The sequence below is a fragment of the Lytechinus pictus genome, chromosome 5, assembly GCF_037042905.1.
Source record: "Lytechinus pictus isolate F3 Inbred chromosome 5, Lp3.0, whole genome shotgun sequence".
Taxonomy (NCBI): domain Eukaryota; kingdom Metazoa; phylum Echinodermata; class Echinoidea; order Temnopleuroida; family Toxopneustidae; genus Lytechinus; species Lytechinus pictus.
This window is the reverse complement of record NC_087249.1, coordinates 8,434,685-8,455,506: the sequence shown is the minus strand read 5'-3', so window position 1 is coordinate 8,455,506 and position 20,822 is coordinate 8,434,685. Positions and strand designations below refer to the sequence as shown.

The 20,822-nt window shown below is 36.5% G+C and overlaps 1 protein-coding gene and 1 non-coding gene across 2 annotated transcripts; both read left to right on the top strand.

Annotated features, from left to right (window-relative positions):
* Window positions 1-10,651: 10,651 nt before the first annotated feature.
* Window positions 10,652-10,723, top strand: TRNAV-CAC (transfer RNA valine (anticodon CAC)). Its single transcript has one exon. It is a non-coding gene; the product is annotated as a tRNA-Val (tRNA).
* A 2,327-nt stretch (window positions 10,724-13,050) lies between these two features.
* LOC129261842 (uncharacterized) lies at window positions 13,051-19,650 on the top strand. The gene is made up of 4 exons (XM_054899876.2): window positions 13,051-13,099; window positions 14,671-14,814; window positions 18,096-19,292; window positions 19,520-19,650. Exons 1-4 carry the CDS (start codon window positions 13,051-13,053, stop codon window positions 19,648-19,650), a joined length of 1,521 nt encoding a protein of 506 aa, XP_054755851.2.
* The last annotated feature ends 1,172 nt before the right edge of the window (window positions 19,651-20,822 follow it).

The window sequence follows — 20,822 nt, the reverse complement described above, 5'->3', positions numbered from 1 at the left end:
CCTTGTTTTTTGTACTCTTCACGCTACTGCCGCAAAGAATCCTGTTCACAGTGGGGGTACAGACCACAAAAAGGAATGGAAAGAGAGAAGAATGAAATATATTATTCTTTGGATATCATGTCAAAATCTATCACAAAATTTGATTTTTGTACTAAAAATGTCAAAATTTTTGCTCGCTTGCTTCGCTCGCTCGCAACTTTTTTTTAAAAGATAAATTCTGCCCGACACGCAATATCAGGCCGTCTAAAAATCGTCGCTTCATTACACCATTACGCCTGTTCATGCCATGATATGACCGGGAAAATTTTTGCTCTTGCCCCCCCCCCCCTGGCCACCGACCCCTGTTACGCCGGTGGGCAAAATACGGAAAATGGGTGTGTAACTTCGGCAGCCCCTCTGTGTGATAAAGGCTTCGATGTCCAAGCACTTGCAGTTGATAGAGAAAAGCCTACTATTTTGTCCCCAAGTGATTTCATGACAAAAACGTGGCTTTACTACATAGCAGAAATGTTCTTTTTGCCTCAATGGGGCCCCCAAAATGGCAGATTTTTACATAAATAGACAAAATACTGAAAATGGCTGGGTGACTTTGGCAGCCCCCCTGAGCGAGAAGGTTGCCAGCACCTCTCTCGGAAAAGGATGGGGTGACTTTGGCAGCCCCCAGGGGGTGGCCTTTCGGCCAATGAACCATATAAAATAATTTACAATTTAAAGAAATTTAGAAGAAAAAAAATGGGTTTGAAGAAAGAAAATGGATTATGGTTGGGATCATATTATATTCCCAGTGAACAAGAAATGCTAATTGATTCACGTAGCGTTTGATCTCAAACTAAAGGCACTACAAGAATGTGAAAAGTAGCCCATATATGGTAGTTAAAACATATCTGAAATGTTGGGGTTAAAATCTTCATTTTGTTATGAGAAACGCATATTTAGTCCCACCGTAGTTATATAGAGCGCCTCATGTTTAACAACACAAAATAACTTTATCGTATCAATTTTTTCTTATCTACTTGAGATGGAAGTGGATATTGGCCATGAGTGTATTCTTATTTTGAAGGTTCGATATCTAAATTTCACTTTTAAATGTTACTGTAACGTTAGAGCTGTCACCCAGCAGGGCCATTCCATACGTGTCGTACGGGACATTTTGACAGCAATTTCTAGTTACCTAGCCAAATGCTTGAGCAATAAATCATTATTTTTTTTGTCAATGATAAAGCTATAGTGGGTAGTCATGTGAAAAACTAATAACCAACACACACAAAAAATTGATTATGGGTGCATTATAGATGAATATGTTGTGTGTCGTACGGGACGCAGAAATGTCCCGTACGACACGCAACATTTTAAGCTCTAAATCACCTATGGACAACATGTTTTTGTTGGTTGTCAGTTTTTTGCATGTCTACCCAGTAGTACTTTAATATTACCACAAAGAAAATTGAAGTTCTTCGTTCGTTTGGACAGCAGCTTGAAAAATGTTGTGAAAATGGCTGATTTTTCTAGCATGGAATCGCCCAACAACATTATGATACATGAATGACGTATTTATGGCATATACAAGCGGAGATATGTCAACTTACATTTCACCTCACCCTTAAAGGTTATTGATTTTTTCATTTTTTTGCTATTTTACATCGCTTTTAAATTCGACTGTAATTAGAAGTGATACCACAATTTGAGACTATACCTAGCAGTAATCTAGAGGGTCCATAATACCCCCCCCCCCTATGGTGTAAAACCTTGTCTGTGGTGTGGGTTGTACGAACTCCTTAAATAGGGCTCCTATGAGGTTTTGCTCCCGGACTAAATCTGTCTATCATTACAATGCTTATAAGTGCTTAGAATTTTCAATCTGAAAAAAAAAATCAAATCGCGCTTCGCCATTTACGGCACTGTGTGCGTGTGTGTGTCAGGGTTTGTGTATGTATGAGGGCACAATAGCGTATCGAGCACCAACTATGACAAAGCAATGTATGGGCCCATGCACAAGCATAATTGAGTCACTATTACCGTGTTTACACTTGATCGGCTTTTGGTTCAGGACCAAAAGCCGATGCAGAATCGGCCGCTAAAATCGGCCGTCTAAAATGGCCGCCAAAGCCTAAAAATCCACAATTCATTTATTGCTTAGTATCTTTAATTATGTTTCTATTCAATGGTTTTAATGGTCAAGTAGTACATTTGGACAAGTGACAAGGACAGTCAGTTGTCAAGTATGTCCAAAAATCCAAGATTGCTTCCAAAAATAGGGTCTAAAATGGCTTCTATTACTTACAAATGGACATAGTTAATTTAATATCTGCCAGCTGGATATACGATTGTGGTGTCTAACCATGGTTTGAAGGGTCAAATAATACATTAGGACAGGTCTAAAAGACACTCAGTGGACCAGTATGTCCAAAAATCCAAGACGACGTCCAAAAATGAAGTCTAAATTGACTGCTGTTCCTGAAAAATTGACATAAAAATCAAAGACGGCTTGTAAAATGGAGTCTAAAATTGATATATTTCATCTATTATCTGCCTGGTAGATAATATTTTGGTGTCTCAACCATGGTTTAAAGGGTCAGATAATACATAAGGACAGGTTAAAATTACATGCAGAGGTCATGCAGGTTTGTCAAAAAAATCCAAGATGGCATCCAAAAAATGGAGTCTAAATTGATTACTGTTACTGAAAAATTTACATACTTCATTAAAAATCCACCCGAGAGATACGATTGTGCTGTCTAAACTATGGTTTAAAGGGTCAAATAATACACCAGGACATGTAAAAAGGGCCGCCAGTGGTCCAGTATGTCCTAAAATCCAAGATGGCTTCCAAAAACGGAGTCTAAATTGACTGCTGCTACTGAAAAATTGACATACTTCATTAAGAATCCACCCGAGAGATATGATTTTGGTGTCTAAACCATGGTTTAAAGGGTCAAATAATACATTACGAGAAGATAAAAGGACACTCAGTGGTCCAGTATGTCCACAAATCAAAGATGGCTGCCAAAAATGGAGTCTAAAGTGGCTGCTCTTACTTACAAAGAGATATTATTATATTTTACATCCGCGTGAGAGATATTACTAGTATTTTGGTGTCTATAGTTTCAGGTGTCAAATAATATTTTGGGACCATTCACAATGATATGCAATTGTCCATTTTGCATTAAAATCCAAGAGGGCTTCCAAAATGGCGTGTAACTCTCATCACTTAAAAACGGTCATACTTCATATCCACCTGTGAGAAGTGAATTGGCAAAAATAGGACAAGTAACAAGGATGTTCAGCTTTTCATTATGTGCAAAAATCCGGTGCCAGGTAAAAATGGCAAAGGTAAAAATAGCAGAGGTGAAAATGGCAGAGGTAAAAAAGGCAGAAGTAAAAATGGCAGAAGTAATAATGGCAGAGGTAAAAATGGCAGAGGTTAAAATGGCAGAGGTAAAAATGGCAGAGGTAAAAATGGCAGAGGTAATAATGGCAGTGGTAAAATGGCAGAGGTAAAACTTGCAGAGGTAAAAATGGCAGAGGTAAAAATGGCAGAGGTAAAAATGGCAGAGGTAAAATGGCAGAGGTAATAATGGCAGAGGTAATAATGGCAGAGGTAAAATCGCAGGGGTTATAATGGGAGAGGTAAAAATGACAGCTTTAGGTAAAATATGGCCAGTCTTATTTAAAACCCCCATGCAATGAATTGTCAAAAAGCCCCTGCATGTAAAATCCTGAAGATTTTTCCACATTTTTACATTGGTACAGATCCATTTAAGCAAATGACGATATAACTGTCGAAAAATATTTCCGCTTGAGTGAGCACCACTTACTTTTGAAAAGTTAGTGAAAATGGGGTGCTGGTTTGTTAAGAAGCCGAGAAAAAAAGTTTTCACTCCAAAATAAAAGGGGATTTGGTTAAGGGGGAAAATGAAACAAAAAAATATTTCAACTAAATGAAGTTCTTTTAGGTCAAAAAGAATTACAACAAACATAAAAACAATTAAATAATAAACAATGTTTTTTCTTCTGTTTGAAAAATAACAGAGATTTGTATCAAATCTCTACATTTTAGCATACCAAGCTAATTACCAAGAGGGTACTGCTTATGTTGTACAAAATACCCAACAGTACTTCCGCTTCCAAGGGTTATGACCATCAAGGCGTTTATATCATATTGGATGCAGTAGTAAAGTTTCAGGGTCTTCTTTTATGCAAAGAATCTGAACCAGACGGTCCCCCTCGATCGACCCCAAATTGGTTTACCAGTCAAAGCAAGATTATTATTGATTTTAATAATATCAGTTTCATATTATATTCAGTGCCAAGCCTGGGAACGCATGCTTATTGTCATTCAATTATTTAAAGTGAATAGTACAGACGACATTACAAATAAGGACATAATATTTAACCACAATCATTCTTGACAATTTCAACGTCTAAGCTTTCCCCGCCCCCTAACCCTCTCTGTCTCTCCACCTCTCTTAGGTCTACTATTCCTCCTTTTTGCATCGGTAAACCTGGCAAAACTTTAGATATAAAAAAAACCAGCCAGACAAAAAGGAATGTTATAAAATGATGAATGAGAATAGTGCAGTTTCATTTTGCTCTTGATAAATTGAATGAAAAAATATCTGTCGTTTGATTTCTTTTTAAAAAGCGTTCACGGTACACCTGCAACGAATTCGTAAATAGCATTGTTAGGCCGATGGAGACATAATGATGATGAAATGCCTAACCGTGACATGCACTTATTTAATGTATGTACATGCGGGGGCTTTTTGACAATTCATTGCATGGGGGTTTAAGACTGGCCATATTTTACCTAGAGCTGTCATTTTTACCTCTCCCATTATAACCCCTGCCATTTTACCTCTGCCATTATTACCTCTGCCATTATTACCTCTGCCATTATTACCTCTGCCATTATTACCTCTGCCATTATTACCTCTGCCATTATTACCTCTGCCATTTTTACCTCTGCCATTTTTACCTCTGACATAATATTTAACCACAATCATTCTTGACAATTTCAACGTCTAAGCTTTCCCCGCTATGTTCTATATGTTTTTCCCCGCCCCCTAACCCTCTCTGTCTCTCCACCTCTCTTATGTCTACTCTTCCTCCTTTTTGCATCGGTAAACCTGGCAAAACTTTAGATATAAAAAAACACCAGCCAGACAAAAAGGAATGTTATAAAATGATGAATGAGAATAGTGCAGTTTCATTTTGCTCTTGATAAATTGAATGAAAAAATATCTGTCGTTTGATTTCTTTTTAAAAAGCGTTCACGGTACACCTGCAACGAATTCGTAAATAGCATTGTTAGGCCGATGAAGACATAATGATGATGAAATGCCTAACCGTGACATGCACTTATTTAATGTATGTACATGCGGGGGCTTTTTGACAATTCATTGCATGGGGTTTTAAGACTGGCCATATTTTACCTAGAGCTGTCATTTTTACCTCTCCCATTATAACCCCTGCCATTTTACCTCTGCCATTATTACCTCTGCCATTTTTACCTCTGCCATTATTACCTCTGCCATTTTTACCTCTGCCATTACTACCTCTGCCATTATTACCTCTGCCATTTTTACCTCTGCCATTTTTACCTCTGCCATTTTTACTTCTGCCATTTTTACCTCTGCCATTTTTACACCGAGCCAAAAATCCATGAGGGTAAAATTATTTTAAAATGCCTGCTGTTACCTGCTCCTGAAACCATAAGTCATAGGATCAGTTTTCCCCAATGCATTTAAGCGTTGATACCGCAATTATTCATCACAGGTGGATATTGTATGAATTAACACTATTTTCAAGTGATGGGAGTTATTAAGACGCCATTTTGGAAGCCATCTGGGATTTTTAGGCAAAATGGACAACTGCATATCATTGTTAACAGTCAAAAAATATTATTTGACCCTTGAAAACATAGTATAGACACCACAATTATATCTCTCAGGTGGATTTTTAATAATTTGTCTTTTTTTTTTCAGTCACAGCAGTCAATTAAGATTTTATATTTGGAAGCCATCTTGGATTTTTGGACATACTGGACCATTGGCTGTCCTTGTAACTTGTGGCAATATATTATTTGGCTCTATAAATCATGGTTTTCACACCAAAATCATATCTGCCAGGCAGATATTAAATGAACAATGTCCATTAGTATGTAGAAACAGCCATTTTAAACTCCATTTTTAGAAGCCGTCTTCGATTCTTGGACATACTTGACCACTGACTGTCCTTTTAACTTTTCCTAATGTATTATTTGACCCTTTAAACCACAGTATAGACACCACAATCAAATCTCTCAGGTAGATTTTTAATGAAGTATGTCCATTTTCAGTAACAACAGTCAATTTAGACTCCATTTTTGAAAGCCATTTTGGATTTTTGGACATGCAGGACCACTGACTGTCCTTTGAACTTTCATAATATATTATTTGACCCTTTAGACAATCGTTTTGACACCAAAATCATATATCCCAGGCAGAAATAAAAATAATGAACTATGTCCATTTGTAAGTAATAGCAACAATTTAAGACCCCATTTTTGGAAGCAATCTTGGATTTTTTGGACATACTTGACCACTGACTGTCCTTGTAACTTGTCCAAATGTACTACTTGACCCTTAACACCACTGAATAAAAACAAAATTAAAGATACTAACATTAGTAATCGATAAATTGTGGATTTTCAGGCTTTAGCGGCCATTTTAGACGCCATCTTGGAATTGTAGGTATACTGGTCTGCTTATGTTCACTCTAACTCTTTTTACGCCTTTAAACCATGAAATATGCCCCAAAATTGGATGTCTAGGGTGGATGACGAGTGGGTTATGTCAATTTTCTGTGAATGGCGGCCATTTTGGACGCCATCTTGGATTACGGAAAACCCTCAGGGAGGATATATTGAGGACTTTTACTATGTTATTCTAGACATATTTCTGGACCTATCCTGAAAAAATCAGCTTGTTAACAAAAATTTCCATGTTACACCTAATGCTCTTGGCCTACTGGATACGCGCCCGATAAAGGTTTAGAAATAAAGAGCGATAAAATAAAATTTGAAATTAATTGTGTTACCGGACAATAACAAGAGGAACCCGAAAAGAACGACATTGTCCGTGAACGCTGTGCCCATGAAGGTGATACCAGCCACTAACCCACACAGCGTAGTCAACAATCTTGGTCGGTTGCAATGGTCCAAGAGCAACTGTGATAGAGGAGCTGGAAAAGCATAAAAGGTGAAATCATTATGTAGAAGGCATAGAAACATGTCGGCACCGTTTGACAAATGAAGGCGATTGATCCGATCGATCAAGCCCACCTCAGAAAAATGTTGATTGGAATCAATAGAGAAAAATCGGACAAGCATTATGCTGAAAATTTCATCAAAATCGAATGTAAAATAAGAAAGTTATGACATTTTAAAGTTTCGCTTAATTTCACAAAACAGTCGTATGCACATCCTGGTTGGTATGCAAATGAGGAGACCGATGACATCATCCACTCACTATTTCTTTTGTATTTTATTATATGATATATGAACTATTCTAATTTTCTCCTCATTATCAAGGGAAACAACGATTAGTTCCTCCCTGAACATGTGGAATTAGCATTGTGGAATACTATATGGTTCAGTCAAGTTGGTCCTTATTGTCGAATATGTAAAAAAAATGAAATAATGTATAATTCAAACAATAAAAAACCAAAAAAAAAAGAGAGTGATGGACATCATCGACTGACCCATTTGCATGTCACTGAGTTGTGCATATCACTGTTTTGTGAAAAATTAGCGAAACTTCAAAATGCCATAACTTTTTCATTTTACATCCGATCTTGATGAAATTTTCAGCGTTCTGTTTGTTTGATTTTTCTCTATTTAGTCAAATCAACATTTTCCAAGGGTTGATTTGACCTTTAACAACCTTCAATTTAAAGATAGATTGATAGACGCGTGATCATTTAAGAGCAGGATTCACGGAAACGATAAGATTTAAAAGAAGGTCTTTTCATCGAAATTCAACATAAGTTATTTATGCCTTTATCTATCACGTCTGTTCGAGAAATTTGATATTAACAAAGTACATAGAATTTGTATAACGAATTTCCAATCTTAATTAGCTTCTTCAGACCCGATTAGAGAAAGAAAAGAAAAAATATCGAACTTTACGAGTGAATACATGTACCTCTTTATCAAAAACCTTTTAGCCTTTAGTTGTTTGAAACCTAGTGTTAACATGGTTAAGAATGTCCGTCCGTGAAAAGAATTAGAAAATACCCAAGATTATTACTGAAGAGCGAACCATATTAATTGCAAAACCTATGACAATCGAGTGGACCGCCACCAGGAGGGATCGAGTACATTGGCAATAAAAGAGTAAAGCAAATAAGTTAAAGCCAAAATTTTACCCTTATTTTACCTTTGCCATTTTTAGACTGAAAGAGAGAAGCGATCTTTACCCCTTTCAAATTCTACCTCATCTTACATGTTTACCGTTGCATTTTTTTACCTCTCACCTTAAAGTAACTCACGGTTTTTGGCATATACGTATAGAGCAGGTAAATTATTCTCTATCTTTTTTATTTCAATTGTAAAATATATATACCTACAAGTATTATAGAAAATATCGATAACAATAATCGAATGCCTTTTTATGAACTATCCTTACCTCCGAGATACCATGTAGATATATAAAGTGATATCAAAAGTCCAGTCACTGCGCTTGACGATTCAAGATATTCGGTTAATTCCGGCAGCAGAATGCCAAAAGAGATGACCATTCCTTCTTCCATGATTTTAAGACAAAATCTTGATGCAAATATAACTTTTCCCCACATTTTTAGGTTCCAATCCATTTTGAAATAATTGCTTATCTTACTCGTTTTCTAAAATGAATAACTACAGGAAGCGTACTTGATGTAGGCCGACACCAATATCTAACTTTTAATGTACAGTGCGCCCCAGAAAAAAGGGAAACCGTCATTCCCTTGGTTTTTTTTTTTAGTTAAAGGCAGGTGAATATATTTAGTTGACACCATCACACAATTCGGTTATTCCTTCATATTTTGATAAATGATATGAGACGAACACCTCACGCAACAATAGGCAAGACGAGTTTGAAACTTTTAATGTCAAAATCAGGTTGCGCAGAAAAATTTGACAAGATTGGTTAACGATACGACGACCGGACCTTGCTTATTCGATTGTTGGCTCATTAGCATACATTTTGTATTCTTTGTCAAGTTTCTATCATTCATCTCCGAAACGAAAATATATTCATATAAAGTAATAATGATAATAATAATAATGATAATAATAACAACAGCAATAATAATAATAAAATAATAACCGAATAACTATCGGTAAAGAATCTCTATAAATATCATATCATTGAATTATACAAATCATTATAGACGTAAAATGTATCATAAAAGTGAGACCAAATTACATCAATACATAGAAATTAGAAATTTATGATAAAAACATAGGCCTATGTAACAATATTGTGAAATCAATCTCGGAATACTGGTTTTCTTTTTGTGGGACGCAATGTGTAATAGAGTTCAAAGAATATGCTACAATTCTTTTTTGTTTGGTTGGTTTAGCAACCAGTAAGAAATTATCAGTTTTTGTCACTGATGCTCGTTGGAGCTTGTTAAACAAACAAAGCTTCTTTCATATCACAATATCATGAGTCGACTTGCATTGAGGATTATCATAATAAAGTATGAATCTCAGTAAGTCACAGCGCAACTCAGAAGTTTTCGACCATGAATCCATACCTAGTGAGTTCAAAATCTCATTGTATTGGAAATGATATGGTGTCGAATGACAATCACCGTGTGCAGCATATATTCTGAGTAGTCCATTTGTGCACGCGGACATATTAGCCGGGGCGTCGTATAAACAATGCAATCTTACTGTTACACGACTAAATAATATATTCTCTTTCCCCAAAAAAGCACACCATTGTTTTTTTTTCTATCAAAGGCATTCGATACTATGGATCACCATATTCTAATGTGTAAACTAACGACTCGGAGGATTCAGAGGTATTGTTTTTATCATGGTTAAATGATTATTTATCCAACAGACGTCAATCGCCCCAAGTTTATACTGTTAAGTGTGGAGTACCACAGGGCTCCATCTTAGGCCCTTTGTTATTTTTTTTAATTATATGAGTGATGTAATAAATGCATCAACTTTACTTTTAATATGTTTTTCTTCGCAGATGATACTAATGTATCTTATTCACACAAAAACTTAGACATGCTTGTAACAAAACTCCATCACGAATTTAATAAATTGTCTATGTGATTAAAATCAAATTAACATTAATGACATACGTCTCGTTGAAAAACAAGATACAATTTTTAGGGGTATTAATCGACTATAAATTAACTTGGAACAGTCATATTCAAAATTTTAGGACACTAGTTGCCCGAGGTATTAGTATATCATATAAACTGAAAGATTGTCCTTCCCAAAGATCACTATTCATGTTGTATAATTCTATTATTTGATCACACATTTCATATTGCAATATATTGTGGGACAAAAGCATTAAAATGAAAATAGATTCAATTTTGTGCTCTAAAATAAAACACTCCGTATATGCTCTCACCCGCAATATTGAGCTCATACTGATCCAACGGTGTGTTGGCTCAGTTGGTAGAGCGTCCGTCTCACAAACGGGAGATCGGGGTTCAAACCCCGGCCGCGTCAGACCAAAAGACGTTAAAAGATGGGATTTGCTGCTAACCTGTTTGGCGTTCAACGATTAAAGGGAAAGAGCATCGTCGATCTGGCGCTGCAGGGCTCACGATCAATTGGGAGAAAAAAACCAATTTTCGGAGTACAGTTGTATTTCATTTCTGATGTCTATTTCGAACAATGAAATATGGATTTTCATTTTTTTATATATTTTTCTGAACTTTAAACATTGAAAATAAACCATATTCTTACTTTCCAAACTGCCATTTTTATGTACACCAATGCTAATACTACATCCTTTTAAAACATTTTTACTTTCAATAGCGACATTTATTCATGTCCTACACTTCACTCCTCTGACTTTCATTTATCAAACCCGAAAATGATCTTAGAAGACATCACGGCCCAGATGCGATTTACCCAATCATAGTAAACTCCTTAAACTGTCCTTTCTTGAAAAAAGCAAACAAACTGAATTCCTGATTTGGGTTCTGAAAATTCCTTAATGAAGGCCAATCACAATCAATATTTTCTGAATATATATTGCTCTTTTTTAAACTTTAAAGTTGAAGAATGTAAGGCTCTTGTCAGCTGGAAAGGTCTGTTAGGTTTTCGAGATGACCTTTGGGTTGCTCTTTGTTTGATTCCTTTTCAGGCAACAATGGATATAAACATAAGGTAATACAGAGACCAATCTTGCGACTGGGTGCGATAATATATAGGCCATAAGACCGATCACAATACGGCTTACAACATTGCACTACCGTTGCATTCGCATGTATGCGTCTGTTCCTCGGTGTTATAAAATAGGAGTTAAGAATAAATAAAAGAGAGGGCAGAATATATTAGAAAAAGTGTAATATAAACTCCACGAAATTAAAGCTATGGCTGCTATTACATTGCTATGAGTTCGAATTGGTCTATACCTCACATCAATCACACGAACACTCGCACTGGTTTCATTCAAACGTACGAGCAATCGCATTGTTTAAAGTCGACTCTCACGACTATGCAATCAGTCGTGCAACACTCGCATGTGATCGCACGAGCACAATAGGAGCATAAGCGACTTACTCGTGCAACGGGTTCTACTGGTTGTTTTTGTTGTACGACAGTTGTTGCAACTGTGAAAGCCTCTGTGCGATCTTATGAGATGACTAGCAATTGATGCCTGTTGCAGCCAGTCGCACGACCAAAAGGTCGCAAATGGTCGTTGGTCAATTGTGAAAGGGGCTTTAGATACGCATCTTGTTCATAAATACAAAACTGCCCAGAATATTCAATTTTCAGGTCTAATTATAAAAAAATGAGCTCTCATTTCGCGCTCGCATGTTTTATTCAGACGTCATGAAATACCTTATCTTTTTTGCAAGAGTTAAAGATAGTACAAACCCTAAAATACTAAAAATATGAAAAATTGAAAAATTTGATTTTGGCGGCCGATTGGAGAAAATGTGAATAAAAATATTTTCCACGTTTACAAAGAAGCCATTGAAGACTTCAACAATTTGCTTTGGTGTTTCATACATTTGTTGAAGATTATCCTTATTGGGCTACATATCAACTTTTCAACCCTTTACCTATTCGTTTGCCCTTTTGAACCGACGACATCGTTAATTGTATCCCAGGATTTAGAAGAATCACCTTTTAAGAGCTCACCACAGTAAAGTTTCCTTGCAGTTCGTAATCGAGAAATCAACACATTTCTATACTTTTTGTATTTTGCATGTATCTCGGAGCTAAATCTCGACTTTACTACATTTGCATACATCTTGTGCTTAGTTTTTATTGACTTCTTGATTTCCTTTGTAAGCCATGTTTTTGTTTATGAATCTTTTTTTTTTTCCTTTTAATTTTTCTACTAATGGTGCATGTCCATCACAGATGGTTGTAAACAGTTTCACAACATGAGAATCATTCACATCATCAAATAGCAAGGTCATTTTGAAATTTCATCTAAACGATAATTACAAGTTTTATTGTAGATAATTAGTGTAACATAATGCAACATACACATAAATAATATGTAGACATATCAATCATAATCAGGGAACGCAGGAATTATCGAGTGCCATCAAGAAATACTATCCGAGGTATGAAATTACAATCAAGCAATTCCCATTTCGGATTTTTCATCTCACTCACACATATTTATCAAACGATCCACTTTCTCCAGGGCGAACTGATTTTCCGCCAAAATGATGATTTCTAACGATAAAACTTTGCGATACGTTGTTTACACGTCTCGCTTTTGTCTTAAAGTGATTGAAGAAGGGGCTGAGATTTCTCTGGGTATGTTGATGCCGGCCTTGAAAGAACATCTTCAATCTTCTAGCGCTATGACAGGACTTCTGCTTTCATTGCATGTGTCCCTGTGGTATTTAACAGGTAAGCGTATGAATGTCGGCCGGTTACCAATGGACCCTAAGAAAGATGATCATTGCTTTGATTGCATCACGGCCGTCGCAAGCTCGCCACTAAAAAGCACCTTCAGTACTAGTATGTTGCAGAAATATACATGTGCAAAAGAAAACTTGCTGAAAGTTATCGTGAAATTTATGTTTTTGCAGTGATAGCGTAAAATATGAAATTGTCAATATTATCAGCCGAAGTGAAGTAAAAGAGAAACAACATTGGCTCTTTTAAACTAAATGCAAGGAATTTATTAACAGGTGTGTGTGTGTATATATATATATATATAATATATATATATATTTATATATATATATATGCAACATTAGAGAATGGCATTTTAAAAGTGAGGATAAGTCCGACGAATGCCTACCATGCATCGTCACTGTAAGTAATAATTAATTTCATATAGCACTTTGTTATTGTCATAAAATTGCTTTTGCTGCCCCTTATTTGGGTTTAATTTAAATAATGATACTTTTTCTGTAATCACACTCCAAGCAGCGAGTAGAATGCGACATAATTTATGTAATGATTCGCAATTACATTGTTAGTGTATTGGAGTGCAATATAAATGTTCTCACCAACATGCACATATTAATCAGGTGTTGATGAGAAACAATTCCTAATCAACCTGTTGTCCACACAAAACTTTTGTAGGTCAAATGACTTATGAGCTAGTCCGCAGGTGACCCCCCACCCCTGTAAACTAAGTTAGGGTCAAATGACACATTAATTTAAGTCATTAATGACACACATTTATATAATAAGTGAGTCCCGTGACGTATCAAACAGCCACTGTGTCATATGACTGTAAGACACGACACACTTACAAAAATCACAATGGGCAGGGGCCGCGAAACGGTTTTGAAGGGGAGGGGGGGGGGTGAGCCAAAGGTGGAGGAGCTGACCATGCAAAAAGTCACAATTAGATGGCAATTTTTACGTTTTTGCACATTGTTTTGGAAAAAAGTGCCCCCCCCCCCCCGTACCGAGGCCCCCGCTGTGTACATCACAAATTTTCTGTGTCATTTCAAATAAAAATGTGTTATGGGACACTTCAAGATAAATTAAATGTAATTTGACTCATTTTTTGAGTAATATGACTCATATTCATCATAAAGAGGGTCACCTAGGGAAAAAATTGTAACTCACATTGTGTCACTTGACCAGTAAAAATTTTCTCTGTAGAGTCCATGGTTTGACGTAATTTCAAGAAACATAGATATTTAGAGATATAAATTTTATAAGGCAAGAGATAATGGGCGATCGCACCCCTTACTCTTTATTTGTACAACACGGTGTACAGAGCGAGGGAGGGGGAAAGAAGGAGGGAGGGAGAGAATGGGGGGGGGGGGGATTGGGAGAAAATGGTGCCCGAGAAGAGATTCTACCGATGTAGCCAATTCCCCCCTTCCTCGATCTCCAAAGATGAGACTGTTTGATTTATAACAGATGGTATATTTGATTGTTTTAAAAGAATTGAATTATTGCATGTCGAACAATGTGCTAATTATGAAATATTTTTGTGGATTTTTGTTTTACAGCACCTCTTGCTAAGGTTCTGCTGACTCGGTGTGCAAACCAAAGGGCTCTGACTACAATTTGTGGTTTGCTTACTGGACTGACAATGATAGGTACTGCATTTACCCAAAACATCTTCGTGTTTGGGGCCCTTTCAACTTCATCAGGTAAATAAAGCACTGGCGTTCTTGACATACAAAAAAAAAAAAAAATAGAAAAGGAAAGAAAGTGAAAGTGATAAGGGTAAAATATGATTTTATTTTTTCCGAATATTATGTCAAAATCTATCACAAAATTTGATTTATTGTAGTAAAAATGACGATATTTTTGCTCGCTCGCTTCACTCGTTTTCAACTTGTTTTAAATTTTACGCGATACGCCAAATCTAGCCCCCTCAATTTATTTGGCTCGTTACGCCACTGAGGTAAATAGATCTACATGTTTAATTAACATAATTATATGAATCCTCTGTCCTCGCTTCCCCTCCCTCTCTCCCTCTACTCCCTGTCTCAGATCCATTCTCAACAACGGCAACAATGACAAAAAGAATAATGAGTCCAAACTGAGTGATTTTTTAAAATGAATTTCCTATCTTCTTTATATATACTTTTATCACTTCTCTTTTCATGCCCGAATATCCCGGGGGGCACTTACATTGACGAGTGGATACCATGCGCGACCAAAAAAAAAAAACCACGTAAAAGGGATGTCTTTTTCAAGATAGGGCACGTTAAATAATGAAAAAGGGTATCTATTTCGCTAGGATAGCTATGTGTTTAGGGTCAAATTTGCGAGGGTATAAAGGATAAAGGCTAAAATGTTTTACAAAGGATGTACTTTTTGCCCCAACAGTCAACACTACGTGGCGATTTGCGCGCGGTGTGGGAGGTGGGGCCGTACTAAACCCAATGCATTTGTAGGTAAAGGTAAAACCAACGTCCGTGACATATAACAATTAAAATATCGTTGTACATGTTCAGGGGTTCAATTCAGGGAATACTTGCCAAGGATATCGTTTTGTTTCCAATACTTGTTAAGGGTAGGGTTTCACACACCAATAAGTGTAAAGGGGTGCATTTTCAGAATATGGAAAATACTTGTTTAGGGTGCTTTTCGAGACCCCATGGTCGCGCATGGTATCCACTCGTCAATGGAAGTGCCCCCCCCCCCCGGGCCGAATATAATACGTGTTAGGCTGGTGAGTGACAATTTTGAATATTTTACTCTTCTTCACTCAAACTGGAATGTCTATTTGTTTCGGAGTTGAAATCTCAAAGATTGAATTTGTGTTCTTATAAGAGTGCACATTCCTAAGAGTGGCGTGACGGTCTGAAGATTTTCTTGGAACTTATTGTCTATTTTTTTCCAGTACCAATTTGGTAATCTTGTGAAGTTGCATGACAATGAATATTGGAAGCTTATTGAGAATAAGATGAAAATGTTCACATATTTACTAATTTTTACTGCAACTAAATTTGTTACTTTCTTAATCTAATTCAAAATTACCGAATGTCCTATAATATGCTTTAGAGGCGTAATGAGCCAAAGAATTTTGGTGGGGCCAGATATGGCGTATCGGGCAAAATTTATGAGCGAGCGAGCAAAAATTTCGATATTTTGATTGAAAAAATCAATTTTTCATATATTTTGACATGTTATTAAAAAAAAAATATTTCATCCTTCTCTTTTTCCTTTTTTCTATTTTTCCTTGGTCGTGATTTTTTTTTTTTTTTTTTTTTTTTTTTTGGGGGGGGCAAGCACCCCAAGCACCCTCATCTGTAAGCCACTGATACGCTCTTATCCCCTGGTGGGTGTTTCATAAAGCTGTTCGTAAGGTTACGAACGACTTTACGCACGACTGGAACCTGTACTTGGGTCATAACTCAATTACATAGGGATATCAGATAGCACAAGAAAGGATCACCAGTCGTGAGTAAAGTCTTCGTATCTTACGAACAGCTTTATGAAACACCCACCAGTTCCTATTAAAAACTTAATATGCAAATCGTCACCGTCATGAATATACAGAGCTACGGAGCTTCAGACCACAGCGCATCATTATCTTCATTAATAACACCTGTGCAAGAAAACGATATTGATATACGAGTGACGAATAAATAAGAATGATAAAGAAATATGGGTTATCCGATTACGGTCATATATCTGTATTTCCCATTTGTTTCTCTGCATTGCATACTACATAATTCTCTATGAAGAGCAACCTGTGGGTGAATCATTGAAGGTGAACTTGAAGGATAAAGATATAGAAAATTAAAGGAAGGCTATATTGTTACACTCTAAAAAAAAAATTTACCCAATATTGAGTAAAGTGGGAAAATGTATGTTGGTTGGGTAAAAAAGATACAAAATATTTTGTAAATTTTACGTATTTTATTGTGAAATTTAGCCTTAAAACATGCATTTTGCCCAATAGGGGGTAAAAAAGATACTTACAAACATGCATGTTCCCTTTCTACCCATAATTGGGTAAAATTTTACTCATTATTCTTAGAGTGTAACCAACAGAAGATTTTACAGGCAATTAATATTTATTAAAAGTAAGATGCTACAGGAAATTGTCCGCAATTAACAAAACATGATAGTTAAAAAAGAAGGACCTTTTAATTTTTTTAAAGGAGAAATATTATAACAGTGTACTTCTAACAGGTTGAATGAGAATTACCGATTTATAAGCAGGGCCCTAAGGACATATTTTTAACAGAAGGTGTTGGTTTAAATTTGGCAAGCAAAAAAGGAGAGAAAAAAGTTTTCACTAAAAGGTGTAGGTCATTTCTGCTATTTAGCATACCTACCAGATTTCCAGGGAATGCCTATTGAAAAACACACGCAGCACCCCCTGGTAAATGACGTGGGTGCATCAGCACCCTCGCTTCCCAGAGCCATGTTTACAGGAATGTAACCCAGTATACTCCTTGATTATGAAGCGGAATATTTCATTTGCTTTAATGCTAGTTAACTAGGGAGATGATCTCGGGGATAAGGATACAAATTCTATCCCTAGAATCCTGTCCCTTTGAAAGATATGAACCAATAACCATTTTTACCACACTCTTCTATACGTCACCCAAAAATACATGAGGAAAAAAGGGAAAGGAAGGAAGATAGAAAAGAAAAGTTAGAAAAAAGAAATAAAGAAGGAAAGGAGAAAAAGAATCACTATCAGATTGCTTACTCCCACCCAACTACCCCTCCCCCAGAAAAAAAAATCAAGGTCTCGAATGTGACAACACTGACTAGGACTTGTTTATCATGTTTATTATCTACCCTACCTCTCTACCACTCTCTCATGTCTCCTTCTTTACTATTATTTTCTTCCAAACCCATTCCAGTATTTTCAATCCTCTCAATATCTTTCTCCCTATCACATGTCATACTTTCAATATTTATGTCAATTTTGGCATTCTAATTCCCTTTCTTCCATCTGCAGCAATCTGCGCATCGGTCTTGCATCGCCAAGCCCCAACACTGTTGCATCGATACTTCCCAACAAACTTTACTTTCATCAGCATCTCCACCTTCTTTGGCGGAATCCTTGGTAGCCTGCTTATCCCTCTCATGATATCACTGAGTCTGATGGCATATGGTGTGGGTGGAGCCCTCCTAATCCTGGGCGGGATATACCTGAACATGTTACCTGCTGGGTATGCACTCATAGTGCCCAAAGATCAGCGGAAGTCGTCTGTGCTGACTGATACCAGTGGTCGCGAAGATAGGCCTAATACCACTACTGGAAAAGATGGATTCCCCAAGGACACAACCCCGTTATTATCCAAACAACAGAAAGCCTTTCCAGAAAGAAGAACTCCAAAATCCAGAGAGGACTCTATGAACAGTCGCCCAGATGGGCAGAACAGTATGTCAGAGGGAAACTGCATACCTAGTGAATTTAAGAGTAATGACTGCACCATCTGCGAAATTATGAGTACTGAGGGGGATAATGATAGTGATGTGGGAGTTTGTGTGCCCAATGAAACCTGCACTATTGAAAAGCATCACCTCTATCACAATCACAACATCATCGAGAACTGTAAGTCAGCAAGAAAGTCCTTAAATGGGGATATTAGTGAAGACCATCTGAACATTTCCTTACAGAGTGCGTCGGATCTGACGGAAGTCAACGAGTCATATTTCATCAGATTGATCAAGGACATCATCCACTTTGACTTTCTAGTTTTGAATCCAATCGTTTCTTGCACTCTTATTCCGAGTGTTGGAATACTCTTCTTTGTTATCGGAGGATGTGATCTTTTTGAAGTGACTTATGGCATCTCGCAGGGGCTCGAGCACCGAACTGCGAACATCCTCCCTTTCGCTTCCACCATCGGCTGCGGTGTTTCCAGTGCTTTCCTGACTGTCGTGCTGAGATATAGACCCCAGTACTGCGTCTTCCTATTCTTCGTCTCGTGTTGCTGGCTGACCGTTGGAGTTTTCATTATGACGCTGTCACCATCTTTCGTTTACCTCCTGGTGATGTCGTTCGTCGTTGGTATCGGGGTCAATGGTGTCATTGTTACATGCGAAGGCGTCATCGATGTCGTTGTCAACCAAGAATATTTTGCTGATGGGTCAACGCTCACCGACTTATCAATTGGTCTTGGACTTCTTCTTTCTGGTTTAGGTGCAGGTATAGTACAACAATTTTTTTTTATATACCGATGGAAAAAAGTAATGTTTTCGTCTCATGGGAGAGAGAGTCAAGTAGAGATGAACGGTTTCGTTTTCTCTTTGTCATAAAAAACATAATATTTTGTGCATGTGATTTTGTCTAACTTGGATATCTTCTCTATGGATTTGAAGAGTCTTGACGTTTTTTTTTTCTCTTCCTTTTTTTGTTTCTATCTAATGTGGTAGGTTACGTTCAAGATGCTTCAGGAAGCGTGAAGGTTGTTTATTGGACACTAGGAGGGATGAGCCTGGTAGCCTGCCTTCTAATGACGGTCCTCATGTTGAAAGTGTTCTGCAGTATTTCTGAGAAAAAATGATTCTGTCTAGCTTTTTTTATATATAATATATGGAGCTCAGGAATTGAAAACGAATTGGGTCTAATGATACAAAGTTCATAAAAATACTGTATTAAGGTCTGTTATTTTGTGCCAAAAATTGAGAAAAAATTGAAGTCCCTTTCTTCAGGATATTTGGACACCCCCCCCCCCATGAAAAAACAAAACTATCCTATAAAAAATATAGAATAGTTTTCTTTAAAAAAATCAAATCCCATTATTTCTTAGCGATTTTCTGACAGACAACAGCAATATGGGCCAGTTTTCACAAAGAAGATGCATACCAAATGGGTATTTGTATATAGGCGCAAGTGACTAAACGGAGGAATGGACGCCTGTATATTAATGCTTTAAGGTTTCAAAAAATAGGATCAGTATGTGCTAAAAAAAAAAGCGGAGTGCTTTCTTTTGGAGTCGTAGAATTGAGTCTATTTTCGTTTGTTGCTATTACCCCACAATATATTGCAATATGATATATGTGACAAAATAAAAGAATTGTACAGTATAAATAGTGATCTTTTTAGAAAGACAATATTTCAGTTTAAATAGTATGCCAATACCTCTGGCAACTAGCGTGCTAACATAACGAATGTGGCCATTCCAAGTTAAATTAGAGTCAATTAATACACCTAAGAATTTTGTTTCTTGTTTTTTAGCAAGATTGATGTTATCAATATTAATGGAACCACAGAATAAATGTTTAGAATTGATGTCTTTAAAGTACATGAAATTTGTTTTGTTAATGTTTAAGGAGAGTTTATTTGATTTAAACCACATGGACAATTTATTTAATTCATTACTGCATGTCAAACTTATTGTGTGGAAAGAATATATTGGTATCATCTGCGAAGAGAACATATATAAGTAAGGGTGAAGCATTGATTATATCATTCATATGAATTAAGAATAACAAAGGGCCGAATATGTAGCCCTGTGGTACTCCACACTTAACGGTACGAACTTGGGATGATTGACGTATGTTGGATAAATAATTATTAAACCATGATAAAACAATACCTCTGATTCCAAATCTTTTTATTTATATTAAAAAAACATATTAATTTATACAATGGTATATGATAATAATAATAATATTCCGCATTTATATAGCGCTTAACACATCGGAACGACGTCTCTAAGCGCTTTACAGATAT

Coding starts and splice junctions, on each gene's coding strand:
- LOC129261842 (XM_054899876.2), top strand. CDS start 13,051: ATGACAGGACTTCTGCTTTCATTGCATGTGTCCCTGTGGTATTTAACA. Junction 14,815..18,095: donor GGCCCTTTCAACTTCATCAG/GTAAATAAAGCA, acceptor TTCCATCTGCAG/CAATCTGCGCATCGGTCTTG. Junction 19,293..19,519: donor TCTTTCTGGTTTAGGTGCAG/GTATAGTACAAC, acceptor CTAATGTGGTAG/GTTACGTTCAAGATGCTTCA.